The 23,691-nt window shown below is 56.3% G+C and overlaps 1 protein-coding gene across 5 annotated transcripts in view; it reads right to left on the bottom strand.

Annotated features, from left to right (window-relative positions):
- ANO1 (anoctamin 1) overlaps positions 1 to 23,691 on the bottom strand; it is a 189,268-nt gene that overhangs the window by 56,959 nt on the left and 108,618 nt on the right. For 2 of the 5 annotated variants that reach the window (XM_061407293.1, XM_061407297.1), the window contains exons 4-10: positions 15,192 to 15,290; positions 14,269 to 14,420; positions 12,692 to 12,746; positions 9,654 to 9,705; positions 7,231 to 7,296; positions 6,692 to 6,747; positions 3,111 to 3,152 (exon numbers count right to left, since the gene is read on the bottom strand). In XM_061407293.1, the coding sequence (XP_061263277.1) occupies positions 3,111 to 3,152; positions 6,692 to 6,747; positions 7,231 to 7,296; positions 9,654 to 9,705; positions 12,692 to 12,746; positions 14,269 to 14,420; positions 15,192 to 15,290 (522 nt within the window). Of the gene's footprint in view, positions 1 to 3,110; positions 3,153 to 6,691; positions 6,748 to 7,230; positions 7,297 to 9,653; positions 9,706 to 12,691; positions 12,747 to 14,268; positions 14,421 to 15,191; positions 15,291 to 16,203; positions 16,580 to 23,691 lie in introns of those variants that run through there. The other 3 variants (XM_061407294.1, XM_061407296.1, XM_061407298.1) reach the window with 2 other exon arrangements.

Here is a 23,691-nt window from a genome sequence, read left to right as displayed (position 1 = left end):
GAGGCCCTGGGATAGAAAGGGGAGGCACAGAAAGACCCACTTGAAGGCTTGGCCTTGTCATACTGGCCACCCCGTTCCTGGGCCTGCCCAGTGGGACTGGTCGCAGCAGGTCGGCCATCACCCACCAGTAGACATGACAGATGGGGGTACAGCCCACCTTTCTACAAAAACCACTTTATCTCGGTGGACTTTTCTTCCTGCCAAGAAGAGAACATCAATCACCCTGCAGCCATCAGCACAAGGAAATCAAACATCAGATTTCCTGGCTAGGGTTGGCAGAGCTCTGAGGAGCCCTTCGGCCTGTGAGCAGGTGGGAGGTGTCTGAGGCCCTGGAGCAGGCTTGCTGGGGGCTGGTGGCTCTGGTCATGGTGACCCTGGAGCCTTCCAGCACCTGACCTCAGAGAGATCCTGGCTCCACCCACCGGCATCTCTCCAGCCCAGACCTCCCACCTGAGCCCACATGGCTTGGGTTGGGGGGCTGTCACGGCACTGAGGGGGTCCGTAGGACTGTCCATGGACTTGTCCCTTGCCATCTCCCCTTGGGATGGAGGCACCAGTAGGGCCAGTCTGGTCTGTGTCATCCCCAGCTTCTCAGACCAGGCACATGACAAGTTTCCAGCAAGCAATTGTTGAATGAATGGATGAATAAATGCATTATGGGCCAGGGCCCTGTGGCTCTCAGCACAGCATACCAGAGGCCACCTCAGTTCACACCTGGAGGAGGGAGCTCTTGGATCACGGGTTTGCAGTCCAAAGATAAGGCCAAGAGCTGTGGCTGTGCTTGGCCCGGCTCTGGCCCGCCTCCCCTGAAACCCTCTTGCTTGTGCCCTGCTCTGTCAGATCAGCACAGGAAAATGGCCTTGGCTTGGCTCGCCCCCCTTTCTGTCCTGTGTCCTCGGGCACATGGGGATCCTGCCACTGACAGGATGCCACGGATTTTTTCATTGCAAAAGCGAAATACTCAGAACCAGATCACTTAGGGTGAAATGATCATGGGAGAATGAGTTCTCTGAGCTGAGACCCAAACACGTGTCTGGGGCATTTCCTCTTCCTCCCTTCTGTCTTTCCTTCCTTCCACCCATCCACCACTACTCATCTATCCACCCTTCCATTTGTCCATCCACCTGTCCACCCATCCATCCACCTACCTGTCCATCCACCTGTCAATCCATCTGTCACCCACCCATCATCCATCCACTCACCCAGTATTCTCAGGCCTTGTATTTGTTGCTGGGACATAAAATTAAATAGAGAGAGGCAGGCAGCATTCCAGGCAGAGAACATGGCTGCTGCTGCTAAGTCACTTCAGTCGTGTCCGACTCGGTCTGAATAAACCTGGAGCTGTTCGCTGGGCTGGCACACAGCGGTGCCAAGTAGTTCCTAAGTAATAACTTAATAGCAGTCTTGGCATTGACGTGGCCATCAGTCAAGTCTCCTATGATTAGAATGGCGGTCAGTGAGGCTGGAGCGTGGGGAAGAAGGGGGGAGACTGGGGTAGGGGGCCTGGGACCTGGATGCTGAATGGCCAGAAGGGGTGACAGGGAGTGGCAGGTGGTGCAGAGGGACGTAGGAGGCTGGGTTCCAAGGCCAGGGTTGGTGCAGGGCAGGCCCGTGGACCGGATAGGGGAGATCTGCAAGTCACGGACTCTTAGACGAATGCCAGATGTTCCACTAAAAATAACCAAATATGTAATTTTTGTGCTAAATCAGATAGCATCTTCAGTTGGATTCCCAGGCAGGCGGGCGAGTTGTATCAAGTACCAGAGATTTAAAAGCACGTATTGGGGGCTGGAGGGAGGTGGGAGCGGAGAGCAGTTCCCATACAGAGGCTCGGGGCCCTGGTGACTGGGGACAAGGCCTCCATTGTGAGGTTCTCAGGGAAGCATCTCCACCGTCATCTCCACCGTCATCTCAGCGGGATCCACTCTCCAGGAGAAGAGGCAGGGCAAGTGCACGGGGTGGGGGGGAGCGGGGGGGGGGCGGTGGGATGCTGAAGGAATGCAGGGCGGGGTGGCTCCCTGAGGTGAGGGAGGGCTGAGCTTGTTGGGGAGATGGGAGGAGTTCATGTAGAAGCAGAGTCGTGTTCGACTCTGTGTGACCCCTTGGACTGTGGCCCTCCAGGCTCCTCTGTCCATGGGATTCTCCAGGCAAGAATACTGGAGTGGGTTGCCATGCCCTCCTCCAGGGGATCTTCCCAACCCAGGGACTGAAGCAGGGTCTCCCTCATTGCAGGCAGATTCTTTAACCGTCTGAGCCACCAGGGAAGCTATGTAGAGGCTGGTATCGGGGAGTAGGCAAGCGAGGGAAGGAGGAGAAGCGGCTGTGATGGTGCAGGAGTGACTGAGAGCACAGGTGGGTGGGATTAGGAGCCAGTGAAGCAGAGTCACTTGGTGTTTCCCAAAGTATGTCCCGCAGAACACTAGCTCCATAACTTCCCCATTAAAAAGGGTTCCAGGACAGGTAAGTTTGAGAAGTACTGGCTTGACCACCATCCATGGTGTCCCCTACTGGAGTGATGCTGGGGGCCGGGGCACTCCAGGTGGCTGGCCTCGCTGTTTCCAAACTCATTTCCCCGGAAGGTGGGGTGATTAGGCTAAATGTCAGCAAAGAACCGTGGAGGTTCTGGCTGCTCCAGTGAGATACAGTCGGTGCATGAAGGAAGGACGGGGCAAAAGGGCAGGCTCGGGGCACTTCCCTTCCCCTCACACGCTCGGACGACCTGCCAAGGATGCTTCTGAGGATCAGAGCTTCCCAATGGCTCAGCGGTAAAGAAGTCACCTGCAGTGCAGGAGCCGCAGGAGACCGGGTTTCGATCCCTGGGTCGGGAAGATCCCCTGGAGGAGGGCATGGCAACCCACTCCAGTATTCTTGCCTGGAGAATCCCATGGACAGAGGAGCCTGGCGGGCTACAGTCCATAGCGTGGCAATGAGTGAAATACGACTGAAGTGACTTAGCACGCACACAGCATGAGGAAAACAGTCCAACAAGGCAACTTCACCCACCTTCTCCACCAGCTGTGGGGCCGAGGCTCTGGGACCCTGCACCCCTGCCCCTTGCTGGCCCAGGGCCCCTGACCCCAAGGAGCGGGCTCCCGGGTCTGCACACCTACCTTCCTGTCATTGAACTCCACGTTGTCTCCTTCATAGTCTCCCTGGAAAGAGAGAAAGGCTCTTACTGTCCTGTGACCCTTCCACAAGGCAGGTGGGCTCGTCCCAGGAGAGAACCTCGTATAGTGTGCAAGGGCACCTAGGTTCCCTCCTCCTGTGATAAGAAGCGCCGTGAGCCCCGGGCTGTCCCACCTGCCCTCCCTCCACTCCCAGAAAGCCCGAAGCGCCTTCCCCTCGATGCAGAGACGATGCCCAGGGAGAGCAAGCAGTCAGTCCCTTGGGACTGGTGACACAGAGAAAAGGGGCTGTGGGGGCTGGAGGGATGGTCAATGTACATCCCATCCTGCCAGGTGTCCTGCTGTTGTGTCCCAGGCCCCACCTGTGTGGTGCCCCTCTCCCTCTCAAGAAGGATGCCCCTCTCATCCAAGAAGGATGCACCTCAAGGAGCCCCTCTCCCTCTCAAGTGTCCCAGGAAGGATGCTGAGTTAGATCGGTGAGGCCAATGTCCTCATCCTACAGATGGCAACACCGGAGCTCAGAGGAGCACACTGACTTCCCTGGGAGAGACGCGAGACCCTGGTCAGACCTGGGACTTGGATCCAGGTCTCCAATCCCAGCAGAAAAGGAGGGCTTAAAAGTCAAAAGGGTGTTTCCCAGACGGGTGACATAGACGAATAGAAGTGCGGGAGAGGCTGGGCCTACAGGGTCTGCCTGGTGCCCTCTCCACTTACCAGCTCCTTCCACAAGCCCCACCAGGCCAGCCAGCCCCTTCCAGTGGTGAGAATATGATCACCAGACAGACCACTAATGCCCGTGGTCTCTGAATGAAGATGCTCTGGGAGCAGTTTAACCGAGTTCCCCTCAGTTTTTAGACATTCCGCCCCCCTACCCACCCGCCTCAACATTTATGCCTCTCTAGCACTTTCCCTCTCGACTGAGATGGCCCCACGACTCCAGGAGCACCTCATTGCCACAGAGGTCAGTTAGCTGGGGACCTGGAAGGGGGCAGTTGCCAACCAGGAAGGAAGCCAAAAAGCTGTCCAGCAGCAACTGAAATGCCAAGTCCTTCTCTGGAGTTGAACGCCAGTTACAGGTCGGAAGGCTCTTCCTCTATCCTCCACGCACAGTCATAACTGGTTGTTGTCTGGGTGGCCATGACCCAGAACCTGGTCTGATGGATGGATGCTCTTGCTGAATGAATGAACAAGTGAGTACCTGGAGGGGGTGGGGTGCTCCAGGCCATGTACTGAGATGTGACCTAGCACAGCTCAGGGGTGAGAGGCTGATGGTGAGACCCATACACGCACAGGAGGAGTCTGCCTCCTGCCAGAGGCTAAGGTGCAGCTTCAGTGCAGCCAGCATCCTCTATTTAAGGCATGGCGTCCATGGAACTCCATTCAGAAGGATTTATCGCCCCAAATATTTGAACCTCAGCTTCAGTACTTAATGGTGTGCATGTCTATCAGCTGCATGGTATCATGGACGGAAAATCTCATATTCCCTTGAGATGACTGAGGTCCATCATCTGGCTGGAAAGAACCCTGGAAACAGAGCCAGCATCTGGGCTCTGCCCCTTGGCTGTGTGCCCCTGGGCAAGTGGAAGAGTAGCTGCAGTCTCAGTTTCCCCATCTGTAAAGTGGGAACAGTCCCCACATGATGGGCTTCCCTACTGCCCTGTCAGGTACAAAGATGATGATGCAAGAGGAATTTCCAAGATATGGATCTTGGAAATGCTTTGTGTGGGCCCCGTGGATTAGGTAGTCTTGTACTCGGTTTAAACTACAGTGAGAATCCATTCCTAAGACAAATGCAGCAGCCAAGCCGGAGAAGAGGAGGCGCATCGGCCTCCAGGAAGGTGGAGGTGGTTATGCAGCAGGGGGTGGAATAGCCTGTCAACCACAGCTGTCTTCTGGCCCCAGCTCCCCAACAGGGGGGCTGTGTGACCTTGGGCAAGTTGCTAAACATCTCTGAGCCTTCGTGTCTGCACCAGATTAAATGAGATAAAGCTCCTACTAAACATGGTTCTTTGCATACAGTTAAGTACTCAGAAACATTGATTTCTTCCCTTTCCCTTTCGAGACTTAAAGGGCTGAATCAAGCAGGCAGGGAGGCCCTGAAATGTTTTGGCTTCTCTCCCTGACCTCTTGGTAGGGGTGACCAGCTGGAAGGCCATGCAGGGCTGTGTTCCTGGTGCCTGTGAGGCTGAGCAAACCCAAGAGGCACTGGTGGGGTGGATGAGTGAGGTCCCTTCTAGGGAGGAGCCAGGAGCTCCAGCTGGGACCTGCGAGTCTGAGCCTGGTCCTGGAAACATTTATCCAGCAATAGGTCAATTGTCAAGACCACCTGATTTCATCCCACACCGCATTTACTAGGTACGTAGGAGGCGCCACACGTGTAATGAATGACAGCCAAACAGTGTTTTCTTAGTGGAACAGAGAGCAGGCAGGCCCAGAGAGGAAGGGAGGACTCAGCTGTGTGGGGGAGGGGAAAAGGCAGGCTCCAGGCAGTTGCTCTATCTGCCTTGGGCGAGGGTCTAGGCAGAGAAGGCGGAAGAGCATTGCAGGCAGAAGGAACAGCAGGAACAGAGGCACAGAGATGGGAAAGCGGGATGGGCTGATCCCCAACCCCCGCAGTGAGTGACAAGGGGGCGGCGGCAGGTCGGCTAAGCATCCTTCCCTCTGGGTCAGCAGTCTGGCTGGATGGCCCTTTGCTGTCTGACCCCCTCTGTTTGTCCAACCCAGTGTCTCACTGAAGGCCCTCCCACTTCTGTATTCCCATCAACACCCTCTGCAGCCCTGGTAACTGGACAGGGTGAGCATTATTCCCGACTTGCAGATGGGGGTGCTGGGGCTCAGAGGGGACCTGGGCTGCCTCCAATCAAGGCCGCAAAGGAGGGAGTGGCCAGGACTAGAATCCAGGTCCTTGGACCCCCAGGCCTGCCCCCGTTCTCTCCTAGCCTCTGCAGTAACACACATTTGGAAAGTTCCAGAGATCCTCCGTCCGGTGTTCCCACACTGCTCAGGCCCCATGGCCCATCCCCAGTGCCCTGCTGAACTCTAGTCCCTGTTTCCATGGAGACAATAAGAAGAGAATCCTCTTTCTCTCCATCGTGAGCCAAGACCATCATGCGGCTGTGGCCACAGGCTGTATTTGTCAGGGGCACCAGTGGGATTTGGAGCTGCAGCTCAGGAAACTGACCACTGGCTCTGCAGAAGCAGATACACGAAGAGCTCTGGCCAATCTGCCAGAGCCCAGCAGGGCAGTGGGCAGGGGTGGGGAGACCGAGCTGGCGCACAGCTGGCCTGAGGTTCAGATACGCCTGGGGCAGAGTTGCTGCCATAGCACCCCTGTCCTGGAGGAACGGTTCAGTGAGAAAAGATGGCTCTGCGTGTAAGTCTGTTCCCACCTGGGGGAACCAGGAAGGGCTGTGAGCCGGTGATGTTTTTATAGGAGCGCCAAAGCAGGAAGCCCGGACCGCAGGACGATTAGAGCTCCCTGGGGGAGCCCTGGTGTGCTGTGGTCCTGGGGACCTGGGGACTCAAATGACATGCAAAGATGGACAGTGTGGGTTCAGCTTACTTACATCATGCAGCGGGTAGGCCGCCGAGTAGACACCATTGGCCAGCAGGCTCGTGATGCCTTGAAAATAAAGGCAGAGAGAGGGTTACGGACCAGTCGTGTCTCCTGCAGCTCCGGGTTCAATCAGAGAGGTCCCAGGACTGTCTCAATCATTGAAAATGTTTTCAAAGTGAGCCACACCTGGCCGCACAGAGCCCGGCCACCTTTCTGGGGTTTCCTCCCCGGGTTCGACATGATAAAAACATGCTCTGTTGGCAGAATTAGAAAGACAGAGAGGAAACCCCAAGAGGAAGTGACACCTGGGAGGAAGGAGGGACCCCCAAACCTGTGATTCACCAGCTACCCCCACCTGCTTGAGGGCAAGCCTGCAGATGAATGAGGGAGTGGAATGTAAGTGGTTAGAGAAGCTGAATCATGAGAAAAATACGGATGGGAAAATTGATGGTGTCAGAAAACACACATACAATTTGGAATTAGATTTTAGGTTGATTGGAAAAGCCGAAGAGGAGACCTGCGGGCCCCACACGGGGCAGAGGCACTTACCGTATCTATCACACTTGCGCCTCTTATTTAAAAGGGCAGAGTCCTTCTTTCTTCCCTCTCCTTGCCCTGTTTATACATCCGGCTATTAGTTATACATGAATGAGGCCCCGAAAGGATCAAAGCTGTGTCTGGGGGCAAGGTGCTCATTCTTGCCATCCAGTGCTCCCGGGGACAGTGGAATGATGGCCAGGACCTAGGTTGTTGCTCAACGCCCCACACTGGGAGCAGGATAAACATAACCACACCTGCACCTCCCAGAGTCCAGAGGTGTGGACTCAGATGCCCAGCCCCAGAGTAAGGGGGGAAGGCAGAGCCCAGCTGTGCACAGGGCCTGGGATCCTTGGAGATCTGATCTGGGGAGCTAGAGCTGCCCAGGAGTTTCCATGAAGCCCTTTGCTGGTCACAGAACCCTCCACCTGGCCCAAGAGCCCTTCTAGGTAGTAAGTGGGTCAGACGTTTCAGCGGCCTACTTGTCCCACTTGTGACTACTCTGCTCTTGCATGGATGGGAAAGTCCCTCCGTGAAATCCACTTAATAGACCATCTCCTCAGCTAGTGATCTGGGGTAATCAGGGCACTTGAGGATGCTTGGAAACCCAAAGCAGAGTAAGGTGGGGGCACGTGGCCAAAATCCCCTGGCTGGAAAGTTCAGCTATGATAAAACGTGAAGGAGGGGCCTGATCTACCGCCCCCAGAACTCTCTCAACGCCGTGCTGCCACAGGGTCTTTGCACAGGCCGTGCTCTCTGTCTGGAAGGCCCACCCCTCTAACACCACCTCATCAGAAAGACCACTGACCACCGATTCTAAATTCCCCCTCACTCCCCAGCTCCTTCAACCTGCAAGACTATGTTCTGGTTTACCTGGTCCTCTCTGATCTGTCTCCTTCCTCCAGAGCAGAAACTCCTTGAGGGTGGGGTCCTACCTGACACAGAGGCTAGTGGGTGACAGACCCCATCTATGAATCTGGAGGTCAGGAGGGCTTTCAGACAAGGTGCCAGTGTGGAATGGGGAGCAGAGAAGGACCATCTGTCTGCTCTATCACGGTTGCTGGGAACCAGTCCACCATGGAACTTGCCAGAAGACAGAGACAGCTCCCCACGACCAGGATGACCTGGTGTGGGGTCGGCTCTGGCTGAGAAGGGCCCAACCCTGAACTCTTTGCAAACCTTTACAGCAACCACACAAATCTTCACCAGCAGGGACCCCGTGCATTTAGTCACTCAGTCATGTCTGACTCTGCGACCCTAGGGACTGTAGCCTGCCAGGGTCCTCTGTCCATACAGGGACCCTACAGGGAGACTGAGGTCAGAGATGCATCGCTGGGGCTAGACCCATGCTTCTCCCACCTCTGGTGGCCTGGGTCACCCTGGAGGATCTCATTCCATTGGACACTGTGCTATGGAGTCAGTTTTCCTGGCTTCCTCTTGACTCCTGAATTCCCCCATGCCCAGTGACTTAGGACACAGGCTTAGAGATTTCAGTCCCAGAAGGGTGGCCCTGTGACCATTGGCCACACAGGGCAGGGGACATACACCCACCTGACTCTGGAGGTGGCATCCTTTCTCCTCCCCCGCATTTCAGGCCTGCCCCAGGCTTCAGCTGGGAGCATCTCACTCTTGCCTCCACCCCCCAGGGCCTCCCCTGGTGCACAGGCTTTTACCAGACCCTCCCCGCACCCTTGAACCCCAGCCACGAAACTTCAGACGCTTCTAGAGCACAAAGGACTGTGCTGTGAGCTCAGCTCTCAGCAATTGTAAAACAGCTCCAGGAGAAGCAAGGAAAGGCTGGGGAAAGGCATCCCTTTGTCCTGAAATGATTTGCTTTAGCAAATTCACCGGGCAAGGGACCCCCATGGGGAGAGGATTCCCTCTGCACGCTTTGGCCAGAAAGGTTTTGCACCTGTGGTTCAGGTGTTCTGTAAACTGGTACCCAAGGAGCCCAGCGGCAACGGTTTTGTGGCAGGTTCTGCATCCAGGCACCCCTTCCAGTAGGGCCGCGGCTCGGGGTGGAAGCTGGGGGAGGCACCTTCTAGGCTGCATGTGTGTCTGGCTACTGGCTGAGGATGGTGCCCCCATGGGACCCTAACGACCTCCCGTTGGACTGAGAGGGTCAAGAGCAGGGTGAGACCCCTCGGTGGCCCCTTCAGTTTCCCGCAGGCGGGATTCACTGCCTCTGCTAGGAGAGGCGCCTCCGGCCACTGCCGACGCCTCCAGCCAGAGAGGAGTATCCTTTGGTGCTTAAAAGAGCCGTAAAACCGCCTTGCCGTCCTGGAACGGCTCTCCTGCCTTGAAATGGTTACACAGGCTTAAATCAAAACCCTCTGGAAAGCCCCAGCCCAGCCGCCCAGCCCCCACAGAGAAGATGGGGAGGAAGACCACACAGCGAGACGAGCGCTGGTCTCGAGCCCCAGGCACGCCCTTACCCATGCTGTACTTGGCCTTCGTACACGTTGTTCTCTTCAGGATTTCGTAGACCTGTGGCGGAGACAGGGGCGGGGCCGCAGTTACTCCATCGAGGGTCGCCTCCCGCACCCCCCTAGGATGGTGTCAGGACAAGGTCACCTTGAAAGGCCCTTGTCGAGCTGGCGCCCAGGGGTATGGGCGTCCAGTGCATGGCATGTTTCTGGCTCTCCAGCTGAGGGGTGAGTTGGAATTCAGAGGTGTGAGGGCCCTGCCCATAGGACCACTCCCTGATGTGGCCCTGGATGTTCTAGCAACTTGAGCTCCTTTCAGTTCAGTTCAGTTGCTCAGTCGTGTTTGACTCTTTGCAGACCCCATGGACTGCAGGCTTCCCTGTGCATCACCAACTCCCGGAGATTTCTCACACTCACGTCCATCAAGTCAGTGATGCCATCCAACCATCTTAACTAACAAATTACTTCACTTCGATCCTTGGGAGCCCAGGCCTGGGGGTCTGCCTGTTTGCATTTGAGTCCTTGAAGCTGTGGGGTCTTGGGCCAACTACCTGGTGCCCCGAGCCTCAGTTTCCCCATCTGAAGAATGAGATGAAAAGAACTGACCCTGCACCGTGGGTGTTCAGGTCAGAGCACTCCAACCCCTCGACACCCCCAAGGTCCCGCCTCCCAGTGCCCCTCAGGCCCTGAGGCATCTGACTTCTGTTCACCTGCCCAGCTCTGTCCCAGCAACCTGGCCTCCTGTCTGCCCCTCACTCACCGGTCCTCTCCTGGGACCCCAGGGTCTTTACCCTGGCTGTTCCTTTCACCAGAAACGCTTGTCCCCCAAAGAGCTAAGTGGCTGCAGGGCCACCTTAACTAACAGGCAACCGAGGAGCCATGGTCCCCACTGTTCCACCTTCTAATTTTGCTCCCTTTCTTTTCGGCAGCACCTCATAGCTTGTAGGATCTCAGTTCCCCAACCAGGGACTGAACCTTGGCCCCAGAAGTGAAAGTGTGGCACACTAACCACTGGATTGCCAGAGAGTCCCCTAACTCAGCTCTCTCATCCCGGACCCCTCCACACTTGCCAAGTATCAGCGTGCCTGTTGCCTCTCCCCTCCCGCTTGTCTCGGGGAGACACCAGGTGCTCAGCAACCGACCGACGAGTGAATGAATGAGTCACCCAGTGAGCTGGCTCCCTCCCCGGCACTTTCTGAATCTCATCGGCGGCCTCATCCTGACCTTGCTGCTTCTCCTGTAATCACCTCTTCCCTTCCACATGCAGTTACAGCCCTGGTTCACAACCACCACTATGACCCCATATTCACCCTCTTCCATGTCTGGCCACTGGTGGTGATTTTTCTAGGACCTTGCTCCACAACCATCTATGGCTCCCTAGCGCCTACAGGCTGAAGATTCAAGTCCCAAGACCAGCACCTCTGGCCCTTCCCCATGGCTCCCTGATGATCCTGGCTCCTACTCACCTGCATATTGGGCTGCCCCAGTGCCAGGAACACAAAGGACTATCGTAGCCTTGTCTAGAATGATGCTGGGTCTCTGAGACCATAGGATAGAGCTAACCAAGGGCAGAGTTTTGAGTCACCCAAGAGTTTCTCTGGTGCATTGGTGGTTTACAAACTGGCCTTCAAGGTCTCTGGGAGACAGTGACCCCCACCCCAGAGGTAATCAGAGTCAAGGATGATTCAGCTAACACTTACTGGCTCTGACAGAATAGCTTTCTGTGACTTGGGGATCACGTCTGAATTCAATTATAAAGCAGATCCTAAACAAGATGGGCCCCAGAGCCTTCATTCATGTATGCCCCCCAACCTTGGGCCACCTCCCCGACAACAAGAATGGATTTACAAATTTACACCCTACCCTTGCAGGAGCATGCTGGTGATTCCCAGTAATATAAAACCAGGGCACACACACATCTGGAAATGGCAGGTTCCCAGGTCTCCCCACTGGCCATTCCTATCCTCCCTCATCCCAAAATGACAAAGAAAAAAATGAAACCATTCAGGTTCAACTGGGCCCAGTTCCCTGGAGCAGTCAGTGGCCAAGAGGAAGTTCCTCTCCTGGACATATATCAACCCCAAACTACACTGGCCGCTGGCATTTTTGCATAAATGAATTCCTCCTTGTTTATTATAATGAGGTTGAATTTCACCAATAACACAATCAATAATAACAGTAGGCCCTGTATCCAGGTCACCCTTGGTGGGGGCACAAGGGAGCCCTTTGAGCAGAGGCCACCACGGAAGCTGCCAGGCTGGGAGGGGACACAGGGTGGATGGGACCTGGGTCTGGTCTGTCCAGGTCTCAGCATGAGCTCCCCATGCCAAGGCAGCGTGCACAGCTGTCCCGTGCCTGGTGCCTGCCAGCCTTGAGATACAGCTGTGAGGAGCAGCTGTCTGCTCAAGGTCAAGCGGCTGCCTGCTCTCTGCCCTGCCCCTCTCCTCGCTGGGTTGGAAAGAGAGAAAAGCAGCGGCTTGGCCGCCAGGTTAATCCTTGTTTAGACAGAAGTTGGGTCCCGAGCTGGACACAGCCCAGCATGGCTGGTGGACAAGTTGGTGGCTGCTGGATAAACATTAAACCAATACCTGGAGTAGGGCAGAGTGGCCTGGTCAGATTTCAAATCGCAGTTTGCTCGTCTGGCAAAGCCCTGGAAATCTAGCCCCAACCCTCATGCCTTTGTCTGCGCCACACCATCAGTCCCGCCTGGCCGGCCTGCTCAGAACCCTCCAGGCAGAGAGGAATGTAAAGATTCCGTAAAGGCAGCGGCAAGGAAGCGGGAGAGGCGTGCGGGGAGCCGTGAAGACACAGGAACATTCTGAAATAACCCGAGGGGTCTGGAGTCCCTCTGCCTCCTTCCCGCGGATCCACCCGTCCTTCCCCTGGGCTCCTCACAGCCCTCTGGTTTTATTATTCTCATTATTTCCATCACAGACAATTAGAGTCCCCCCACCCAGGGGAATTTAGCTGAAATGAAATTATCATCCCCTTTCCCGGGGGCCACCTTGCTGAGGAGCTGTGGATTCCCGTGAGTGAGCGATACTTACTATTGTGCTCCGAGTTTTGCTGTCGAAAAAGGAATCCTTGTCAGACAGGTCAAATCTGTTGAAATATTGGGGAGAAAAAAGAGACACAGCTCACTGGAGTTGGCTTTCCTGGTTCCCAAGGCCCTAAGGGGTCACACTACCCCTGTGAATGGTGACCGTGAAATCAGAGAAGCTCAGTCCACCTGCTGGGTGTGACCCAACCCTGGATGTTTGGAAGGATCTGTCTCATCCTCACCCACTGGACCCACACGGGGTCATGGTGTGGGCAGGGGAGGTGATCCTAGCAGCAAATGTGGGCAGACCTCCCTCTTCAAGGACGCTTTTTCTTTTTCTTTTTGAGGACACCCTCAGGGGGCAATTTCACTTCTGTTTCAGTGATACCACGGCAATCACACTCTTGGATACTTTAACATTTGACACAGTCTCACTGTAATTCCCAAATGGTTTCGGTCCTAAGGTCTTGGGCTACATAGATGTCTTAGGGCTAGAGGGCACAGGGACATGTCTGGAATGTATCACCCACTCCCCAAGACAGTCAGGGTTGAGCTGGGGAGGGCTACTCGGGGTGGGAGTGGCCCAGAGCCTGGAGGAGAGCCAGGCCTGCGAGATGGGGTGTCGAGGGAGCCAGCCAGGGCGGAGTGGAGGGAGGCCGGGGCCTTATGGGCCGTGGAAGGCGGGTGTCTCCCTCTCATGCCCGGGGGCCTGGGGCCTGGAGCTGGAGGGGAAGCTGGGCTGGGGCACTTCCTCCCTCTCATGTCTGATCCCCAGCAGGACTGGGAAATAGCAATGAAGCATGTGGCCCCTGCCCTATGACTAACGCCCGGGCCAGAGCAGAAGCTCCAGTTCTGAGCCGAGGCCCAGTTCTGTGGGTCCCGTGGGACGAGGGGTGTCCATGGGCCTCCTACTCCCCATAGCTTTGTCATCCTAGCCCCACAGGATCCCAGACTCCGAACTTTCTATTCCCACTCCCGCCCACACTCCAGCTCTGCCCAGCGAGGCCATGCAGCCGCCACTGACCCAGGTGGCTACGCCCCACTGCCCATCAGGATTGGGGGAGGAGGGAAGGTTCCAGAAGAGGTGCAGCCCTGCCAGGCCGCCCCGCTAGCTGCAAGACCTGGGCCCCAGAACTCCGGCTGGGGAGCTGCTTTCCAATTCTCAGCTCCCAGAGCTCGGCAGACTTCAGGGGCTACAGTCAACCTTGCCCAGTTTCTCAGAACACATCCTGAGAGGGACAGAGTCAGGCAGGGGAGGGGGCCCAGGCCTGCCCTCACTTGGGCCTGTGCTAGTTTTCCTAACTGTCACCCAGCAGAAGGAGAGATTTTTGTCCCCTTAATTCCTCAGTTCGTAGTGACCTCAGAGGTTATTTCCAGGTTATTTCTGTGCTCAAGAACCACAAGCTCTTATGGGAATACACTCCAGGGGCTGAAGTGGCCACTTCTTTGGGTGGGGGAGGGATAGAGAATTCTGGTTGGTCTTGCAGATTGTGTCATTAGGGCAAGTCCAGCATGGGGTGATGTCACCACACAGCAGACCCCGCCCTCCTTGGGAAGGGGTGGACAGGTGGGGCCCCCACTTACAGGTGCTGCTTCTCCCGGGAAAAGGGGTAGGAGAGCCTCTTGGTGGTCTGGGGCCTGTGCTCTGCCACCTTGGGCTGGATGGGGTCCGTGATCTTCTGGAGCACAGAGTTGATCTTCTTGAGGAGGCCGCGGGTCTCGCTGATGTGATACAGCTGCGGACCAGGCAGGGCAGGGGAGCGTGTCATCTGCTGAGCCCTGACCCTGGGCATCTCTTCTGAGCTGGTTGGGGAGGCAGCCCCTTCCCCTCTACCCTCCCTCCACCCCTGCCCCTGGAGCTGGCTGGCCTGGGAACAGGGGGTGGGGATGGGCCAGGATGCCTCCTCCACGCCTGGGGTTTTCTGAAAGCTGGGTTTCCTGAAAGCTCAGAGTTTTGGGAGATCCCAGCCAAAAGGGCAATTCTAGTACATTCCAGGGAACTTCCCCCAACTTTGGATTTGTTTAAAAAGAGGCAAGTCAAAGGATGCTAGCAGATTTGAGAAGCTGGGAGCTGACATTCCTGAGAACAGCTTCCCTCTCCACGCTCACAAGTAAACCCTGAGGCCTCCCTGAGCTCCTGGTACACATGGGGTTCCCAGCTTGAAGTTGTCGGAGATCAAGAAGAAAAGCCCCAGCAAGATAGAAATTGTAATCATATAAAATGAGTCTGACGAACCAACTGAAATACTGAACATAGGGAGCAGGAAGTTTCCCCATGTTTGTGTTTATGAGAAGTTCGGGCCCCTATGCCATCTCTGTGGGGCCCAGACTGTAACCTCTGCCCTCCCAGGGGACCCTGGAACCCTTCTGCCCTCCTGGGGTGGGGGCCGCTGAAGCTCTCCTGCGCTTTTTCCTAACAACCTGGACCCTCCCGATGTTGTTCTCCTGCCGGCTTCCCTGACACACAGACCCAGGGACCCCTTGGAAGCAGAAGCATCATCGCTGACCTTCTTTGTTGGCATCTTCAGCTTCAAAAACTCGGCTTCTCGGCACAGCACATTCCAGGGTGCATGGATTTTTACAAATCCAACCCCGTGAATTTTTGTCTAGAAAGAGGGGAGAGGGCCTCAGTCAGCGTGGGTGGATGTTTGGGGCTGAAAACCATTTTTACCTTCAGGGCAACTACAGTTTACAAGATGGCAGCAGGTGGGGCTCCTTCTGCTCATCAACTCCAGGCTCCTCTGAGGATGCTCCCTTGCACCCTTAGAATCCCCTGCAGATGGCATAAGAAAGCTGGTGGTTGGGTGGGCCCCTGGCATCCCACAGGAGTAATGACTGGCGGGGGAGGGGGGACAGTGCCTGGAGGGAGGTCCTGACCCCACATCATCTGGGAGGTACTCGGGGGGAAGCTGAGGGCCCCCAGAACAGTCTGAGCCACGAAAGACCTTTCACATCCAAGACTCCAGGCCCTTCGACTGAGGGGGTGTATTCAGTGTCCCCAGGATCCCCAAGCAGGGCTGAGGAGCTGACAGTGAAGATGGTCCCCTCCGGGCACCTCTGTGGGTCAGGACACACTTCTGGCCGCACCCGGCCACCGCCTCCCCCTACAACCCCCCCCCGTCTGCCAGCTCCCCTGGGTCTGCACTGCCTTTATCTTAATGTGAGTGGGCTCGAGACCGGCCTGTGTGCAAGTCCATCACCCTGACTAAGCTGCTGCGAACTTGCACAGTCACTTCTCTCTGGTCCAGCGGGTCTGAATGACAGGATCAGGCAGCAGAGGGTCACTGAGTGCTGTTCAGCCAGGAACCACACAAGCTATGATAAGAACTTTGAGGACCCACTCCAGTGGAAACAGCCACCTCTCCCTGCCACCCCAGCCCAGCCCGAACCTGGCGCGTGATGGGTGTTCCCTCGGCCCTCCTTGGCGCCGGGGGCCGCACACCACTGAGGCAGGGGCCGCTCTGCCTGTACTTCTCTGCCCCTAGCCCACCAGGACGGCCGCTCCCTCCGTCCACTCACTGTGCGAGCGGGCGGGAGGGCGGGGGCCCCGCTCCAGGGCCATCTCATCGGTGTACGAGCTGACTGGTGGGGCCAGAGGCAGGCTGAGCCCACTGTGCCCACCATCTCAGACAGTGATCCCAGTCCCAGGGTGGCCACCGCGCTCTTTGCTGCCTGTGGCCCTCTCTCTGCCGAGAGCCGGGCGACGACCTTGCTGGAGCGGCTGGCACTTCCTCAGACCTGGAAGCTTTCTGGTGTCACATCTTTCTGCCCGGGTGCAGTGGCAGCAAGGCAGGCTTGAGCTATCGCGGCCCCTCTCAGCCACTGGCTGGCACCACAACGGGCCCTTTCCCCAAGCAAGTGACCGTTAGTGAGCAACTGTCCACCAGCGACCGTTAGTGGTCCTGCTCAGCCATTGGTCAGTGCCACGATAAGCCCCGCCCCCAAGCCAGTGATCATTAGTGATCTTGCTCAGCCATTGGTCAGTGCCATAGTGGCCCCACTACCTCCCTCTTCTATATAAACGGAGCCCGAATTTGGACTGAGGAAAGATGGTTTTTTGAGACACTAGTCTGGCGTTCTCGGTTTACTAGCTTTCTGGTTAAAGTCGTTATTCCTTGTTCCAGCAACTCATCTCATCATTTATTGGCCTGTCCTGTGGCGAGCAGAACAAGCCTGGGCTCGGTAACGCAATGAGCTTGATGGGGAAGTCAGGACCACTGCTCCCTTCATGGATGGGGACACTGAGGTTTGGAGACATGAAGTCACCGCCTAGGTTCCTCAGAAAATTAAAACGAGAGCCACCATCTGACCCAGCCATCTCGCTTCTGGGTAGCCAGCCCAAGACAATGACATCAGAATCTCGGAGAGACAAGCGCACTCCCACATTCTCTGCAGCCTTACTCAGGACAGCCAAGATACAGAGACGTCTAAGTGTCGTTCAGTGGGTGAGCAGATCAGGAAGGTGTGGTAGATAGATACAGTGGGGGATTATCCAGCCATATAAAGAAGGCAATCCCGCCATTTGTGACAACATAGACAAACCTGGAGGATAGTCTGCTCAGTGAAACTAGTCAGACAGAGCGACGAGTATTGTATGGTATCACTTATGTGTAGAATCAATAAAAGCCGATTTCACAGGCATGGAATAGAGCAGTGGTTGCCAGATGCTGGGTCAGGGGGATGGGGAGATGTAGGTGAGAAGGACCAACTTTCAGTTATAAGATCAAGTTCTGAGGACCTAACGAACAGCAGGGTGACCATAGTTAATAATATGGTATTGCGTACTTGAGAGGTGTTGAGAGACCAAAGCATCCTCACCACACACATGCGTGTACACACACACACACACACACACAGTTAACTGTGTGAGGCGATGTGTATGTGGGGCAATCATTCCACGATGTCTATGGGCATCAAGTCATCACAAAGTAGACTTGAAATACACACAAACTGTATCTGTCAATGACTCCTTAGTGAGTCTGGGGGTCTAAAATCAGCGCCTGGCCCCTGGTAGCTGGTGGGTGTGGGAACCCGGGTTCACGTGCTGGCTGCACACACTCTTAATCACAGGTGAGACCTGAAGTGACCCAGCAACTCTCTATTTTTCTTTTTCTGTTTTTCTCTGTTCCCCTTGCCATTTCTGTTTAACAGATTCCCAGTATCAATGAGCAGCATCAATGTAGCAATAATGTTTCCCCGTCTAAGGTGGGCGCATGTAGCACCAGCAGAGTCCCCAGTTGCCCTGAGATAACTGGGGTGCTGCATCATAACAAAAAGCAAAGAAACACGACATTCCCCGAGACAGAGCTGCCCGATGGCAGTGGGGACTACGGTCCACCAGACTTCCCAAGGGGACCCCCAGGGACTTAGAGCCCATGCTGGGCCCCCCAGCTTGAGGCCACACTTGCCTTTTCACCATCCTGGGGATCCTGGCAGAAGAAAGCCAGGCCATGGAAGGGGGATGGTGTGGCCAGCCCGGGGTACTCAGGGCAGGACTGACTTGGGTCTGTGCTGGGCTCCACGTCCAGTCACCACCCTCAGAGTGTACAAAGTTCTTGGTATCACTGTAGGTATTTGGCAAAAAGCAATGGAGCCAAAGTCACTTAGGATGGTTTTTAAGAAAAAATCCTCAGTGGGCCAAACACATTTACTCAGCGCCAGCCTCAGCCCCTGAAATGCAGACTCCTGGTCATCTGTGCTGTGCCCGCGGCCTGCCAGGGCAAGCGGAGCCTCCCAGACACCGGGTGCCACATGGGGTTCTTCCCCCACTTTGAGTGAAAGGCTGCACCCTCCTGGATGAACCCAGCTCTCCCCTCCACCTCTGATGCTGAGGCCCCCACGCCTCCCATGACCGGAGGATCCAGCCTCTCCCGGGGCCTCTGTGTCACTGCACAGGTCTTGTCCATGCGGTCCCAGCAGGCAGGGTGAGTCCTGTGCGGAGCCTCCCAGCTCGCCGGCCTCGCTGCCCACATCAGGGCCATGCAGGAGCACAGTGTGTCCGCCGAACGAGTGGATGAGGGCCGCTAACAATGACAGTGATGATGACGAGGAGGAGGAGGAGGAGGTGAAGGGCGCTGAGATCCAACTGTCAGTCCTGATTCAGGCATCTGTGCGTATTAACTCATTTAACCTCATGACAAGGTTGTGTGTGTGGGGGGGTGGGGGGCGGGTCCTGCCACTGTTTTCACCTTGGAGCTGGCAAGTTCACTCTCAGTGTCCAGGGGCGGCTGCAGCCACTGTCCACAGACTGGACAGCTTTAACACGAATTCATTCTCCCCCAGTTCTGGAGTCAGAAACCTGTGATCAGGGTGTGGGCAGGGCTGAGCTCCCTCCAGAGGCTCCAGGGGAGGGTCCCTCTGGCCTGGTTCAGCCCCTGGGGGACCCCAGGCCTCCCTGGGCTTGTGGCCACTTCACCCCGACCTCTGCGTCCATCTGCACAAACCTTCTCCTCTGGGTGGCTCTGTGCCTCAGATCACCCTCTCTTCTCTTCCAAGGACACCCGTCATTGGATTTAGGGTCCACATGCATCCCGGGTGTTCTGGTGCAGAGGTCAGTAACTTACTTCCATCTGCCGAGAACTTTCATGGGACTAAGCTCACCTTTGCAGGCTGCAGGAGGATGGACAGCTTTTGGGGCCACCACACAGCCCACCATACTTGTCATGAAGCCACAGGGAAGAGCCTCAGTGGGCTTGGTGCAGGGAGCTTCGAAGAAGCAGGGCTCCAGGAGCTCAGTCCTGAGGCTGCCTCAAGAAGACAGTTAGGATCAGGACACTCGGGCACAGGGACCAGATGGGCAGGGCTCGGAGGTGTGCTGGTGGGCGTGAGGCTTGCCTGCAGGGAGCCTAGACCTGACACGATGGCCCAGGGCTGAGGGACACAGCGCCTGGGTTTGGGAATGGACGCATCCCAGCACAGACTAGGGGAGGCAGGCCCGGGGGCTCAGGCCAGAGGAGCCCAGGTCTTCCTGCTGCCCTTAAGGGGCAGGTCAGATGGGCACAGGAGGAGCCGTGGTTTCAGAGACCTGGGTCGGAGTCCTGGTCTGCTGCTGCGTTGTCTCTGGCGAGTGACTCAGCCTACCTTTGCTCCTCTGCAAATCTTTGCCATACGTGACTTGCTTCACACCTGGGGGGAGTTCTTGGTGCTCTCAGCACCCCTGCCCAACCCCTTGGCTGGGGCCATGCCGCCTCTCTACGACCTTGAGGCCGCTAAGACCACCCCTGCACAGACTCTCTTTGCCAAGAAGCTGTAAGCCGCTTCCCCTACCCTAGGAAGCCCTGGGGCACTGAGACCCAAGAGGCAGCAACGCCTCCAGCCTGGGGGCTCCCAGGCGTGGGGCTGACCACAGGGGGCGCTGTGACATATCTGTGGATGGCCCCATAGGGCCAACCCCGTCTTTCCTGTTACAGCCCAGGTTTATTTCTGTGCGCTCTGCTCAGCCGCACGCAAAGACCCAAAATATATCCCTCCGAGTCCGTGGAGATTTCTCTAGACGGTGGTCAAGAAGCAGTGCCCGGGCCAGCATCCCTGGGAAAACACGCTCTGCTGTTTACGTGAGCGACAGGGTCCCTCCCAGAAAAACATCTGGCAGGATCGGGAAAGGGTCATGGGACTCACTGGACAAGGACACATATGGGATGTTTTAAACCTTGGTGCCCGGCCTGACAGCAGTCTGCTCCCGGCGGGAAGAAACCGTGAGACGCCACCTCCTCTCTCCCAGCCAGATGGCCCAGAGCAGTGGCTTCTGTCCAGACTGGCTCCTCGGGTGGGGAGTCTGGGGGCCACAGAACCCCGGGGGCCTTGGCATGAGCATGGTCAGGGCCAAGGGACTCGGGGAGGGGCGCGGTCAGGGCCCTTGCAATGGACTGCCACCAAATGCTGGACGAAGACAAGAAATACAATAAGAAAACAAATGCCACACCTTAAAGTTGCTAAAGAGCCAAGAAGGCCCAGAAAAGTGACGGGGACTGTGCCGTCCAGGTTGGGGAGGGGAGGGGAGGTTCGCCCGGTACAGACTGAACAGGGTTAAACCTCCATTCCCGGCTCAACTCTCAGAAACGGAGACCTCACCACAGTCGCTCCTGGCACTTCCCTTTTAGAAGGAAGAAGGGAATCAGAACAAGCGGGGGATTCCTGGTGGTCGGGGATTCCTGGTAGCCGAGGATGCCAAGGGCCCCTCTTCGTCCCCACGGCTGCCTGAGCCTGCATGTGGATGTCACAGTCACCCATCTCCGCTGAAGGACGGGCTCTGAGGTTGTTGGAAGGTTGGCCTCAGCAAGGCCAAGCGTGGGGTCCCTAGATGCCCCCAGAGGGCTCCCGGGCAGCACACCTCCCCAGCCCACCCTGACCCCATAGCTACCGCCCACCCCAGAGGGCCCCATCACTGCCATCAGGGAATTAGGGGGTGCCAAATGCTCAGGCCTGAGGGTGGTGGGGGCGCCTCCACGGCTTCCTGTGTGTGCACCCCTCCCCGGCTCACGGTCCAGCAGGAGCTGTGGGGAGCGTGTGTGCATGGCAGGGACACACAGGACGGCTCCCGGGCACCGCCGGGCCAGGAAGCCCCGGAGCCCCGGTGGGAGGCCTGGGCCGGATGTCTGACCACCACTGGGCCTGGTCAACTTGCCCCTCTCTGTGCCCTTGGCTTACTCAGCTCCAAGGATAACACCACCCCCGGAGGGCCTCTGATGCCAGGGCTGCTCTGCAGGAGGGGTCATGTTCTCCTCGAATGTGTTCAAGGCACGTGATGCCTGGTCAGTCCCTAATGACTGGGTGCATTCTTGGCAGCCCTGGTGCCTGCCTGCTCTTCCTGTTGGCACTGGGGTCCCACGTGGGTATGAGCTGGAAGGCTGGTTCCAGGCTGGGTCTGTCTGCTTAGCTGACCGACGTGCCCCCAGGAGGGAGAGCGTCTGGCATGGCCTCATCCTCTCCTTCTCCTGATTGGTGCCAGGACCACCCTCCTTCTAGTTCCCAGAGTGGGAAGACAGGGGCCCTTTCTGGGTCATCTGAACGTGTCATCTCACGGGAGCCTGGCTTGATGATATTTGCTGAGTGATCCAAGTGGGCTGGGGGGACAGTCCCTGCTGAGCTCCTACTGTGTGCTGGCCGAGGATGCTCCTGTGGTCCTTCCCCGACCTCTGGCAGCATCCCTGGCTTCACTTTAATACTTATGGACGAGGGGGCAGGCTTGCCCGCCACTGGGGGCTGACCCTGACTTGCTCATGCCCGCCCTCCACCTGGACGGCTCCCGGAGGCGACAGGAGAGTGCTCAGTCCCTGGGCAAGGGTCTGCAAGGAGGCATTTCTGCACTGTGGTTCCTGCTGACCACGTCTGCACTGCTCAGGAGGAGCTGTTGTGGTCACTCGGGCTCGGTCACATGGTGCGCTAGCACAAGCATGCCTTCTACACATCCTGGACATGGTACCCTCGACTGTCTCCAGTGAGCCAGGACCCAGAACGTGGTCTCTGAGGGAGCTGGGGCTGCAGGCCTGGCTGGGGCGGATTTACCCCTCAGCCCTCGTCATAGGGTCTGGCTCCCAAGGCCTGGCTTGTTGAAGGAATAAAAGACACGTATTCATTCACAATCCTGCTCTGATGATGGGTGGGTAGGTTACTCAGATTCACACTCTCATGGAAAACAATTAAAAAAAAAAAAAGAAGACCCAGAGAGTAACTGCCCAAGATGGGGAGTCTAACAGAAGACCCCTCCCTCCCCATGGAGCTGGACTCCCAGGAGATGACACTTTCAGTTGACCCAGAAAGGGCCTCCCTCCTCCAGCCCCAGGAATTACAAGGAAGATGGTGTTGGTGTCGAGCAGGAGAAGGAGCAGGTGAGGACCCCAGTGGGTCCAGCCATGTCAGCCCATGACCTTGGTTCAGGGTGGTCCTATCCGTAACGTCCTCAGATGAGTGGAGAACGCAAGTGCCAAGGCTTTCTGGATAAGGGCACCTTCTTCCTGGGCTTGGGAACTGCCCCATGGGTTACATAAGGGTGGTGGCCAGTGGGGAAAAGTGCCAGGCCCACCAGGATGCAAGACAGCTGGAGGAGAACCAGCAGAAGTGACCCCCTCAGCTTTGGGATTCTGAGAGGATTAGATGGATAATAAATCCAATAAATCAGCTAAGCTCACCTCGTTTAGAGAAATAAACCTCAAGATAGAAAGGTCCTGCAAAGGACAGGAAACTATTAAAGAAAATGACACAGCCAACTTGGAAAAGAACCAAACAGAACTTGCAGAAATAAAAAAAAGTGTCATAACGAGAAGTGAAAATACAACAGACAGGTTTGAAGACCCTTGACCTCTTCAGGAAAGGGAGACGCGTGGGCACAGAGCAGGGGCGTGCTGATAACGTAGGCAGCCCCCTGCCCACCCCCCTGCTCTCCAGGAAGAAAAGCCGACCCTGATCTATAGCTGCATCATTTGCCAGTTACCACAGTGTAAACACTCCCGCCGTGGCCTGATTCATGCACCAAAGGGTTAAAACCCAGCTGGCAGAATTCCCGATGAGCCAGAAAGAGCTGACTCTGGCACACAGCAGGCCTAGAGACGTGGGAGAACATCAGAACCACAGCCAGAGGGGCACAGACTTCAGCCTGACGACCTGGAGCCCGGGCAGAGCTGTCCTTGGGGAACTTTAAAGACAAGACTCTTAAAACATCCAGAATTCACTTTATAACAAGTACGCTTCCACAAAACCAAGAGAGGCCTAAAGGAAGCCAGGTAGGGCATATAAAAGCCTCAGCACTTAAGACTCAAGAGACATAAAAACTTTACAGCCAAAGAAATGAATGTGTAATGGTGGAATTATGAATAGAGATATGAGCAGCTTCAGGACTCGACAATGGCCCCTGACACCTCACTGTAGGAGAGGCTCATGGTATAGGCACTTAGCCTAGAGGTAGGAGTGAGATGGGGCTGAAGACCACATTTTGTTGTTCAGTCACTAAGTCACGTCTGACTGAGACCCCATGGACTGCAGCCCACCAGGCTTCCCTGTCCTTCACCATTT

Source organism: Bos javanicus, chromosome 29 (genome assembly GCF_032452875.1).
Source record: "Bos javanicus breed banteng chromosome 29, ARS-OSU_banteng_1.0, whole genome shotgun sequence".
NCBI lineage: Eukaryota > Metazoa > Chordata > Mammalia > Artiodactyla > Bovidae > Bos > Bos javanicus.
Note: the sequence above shows the minus strand (reverse complement) of the source record. Positions and strands in the feature narration are given on the sequence as shown.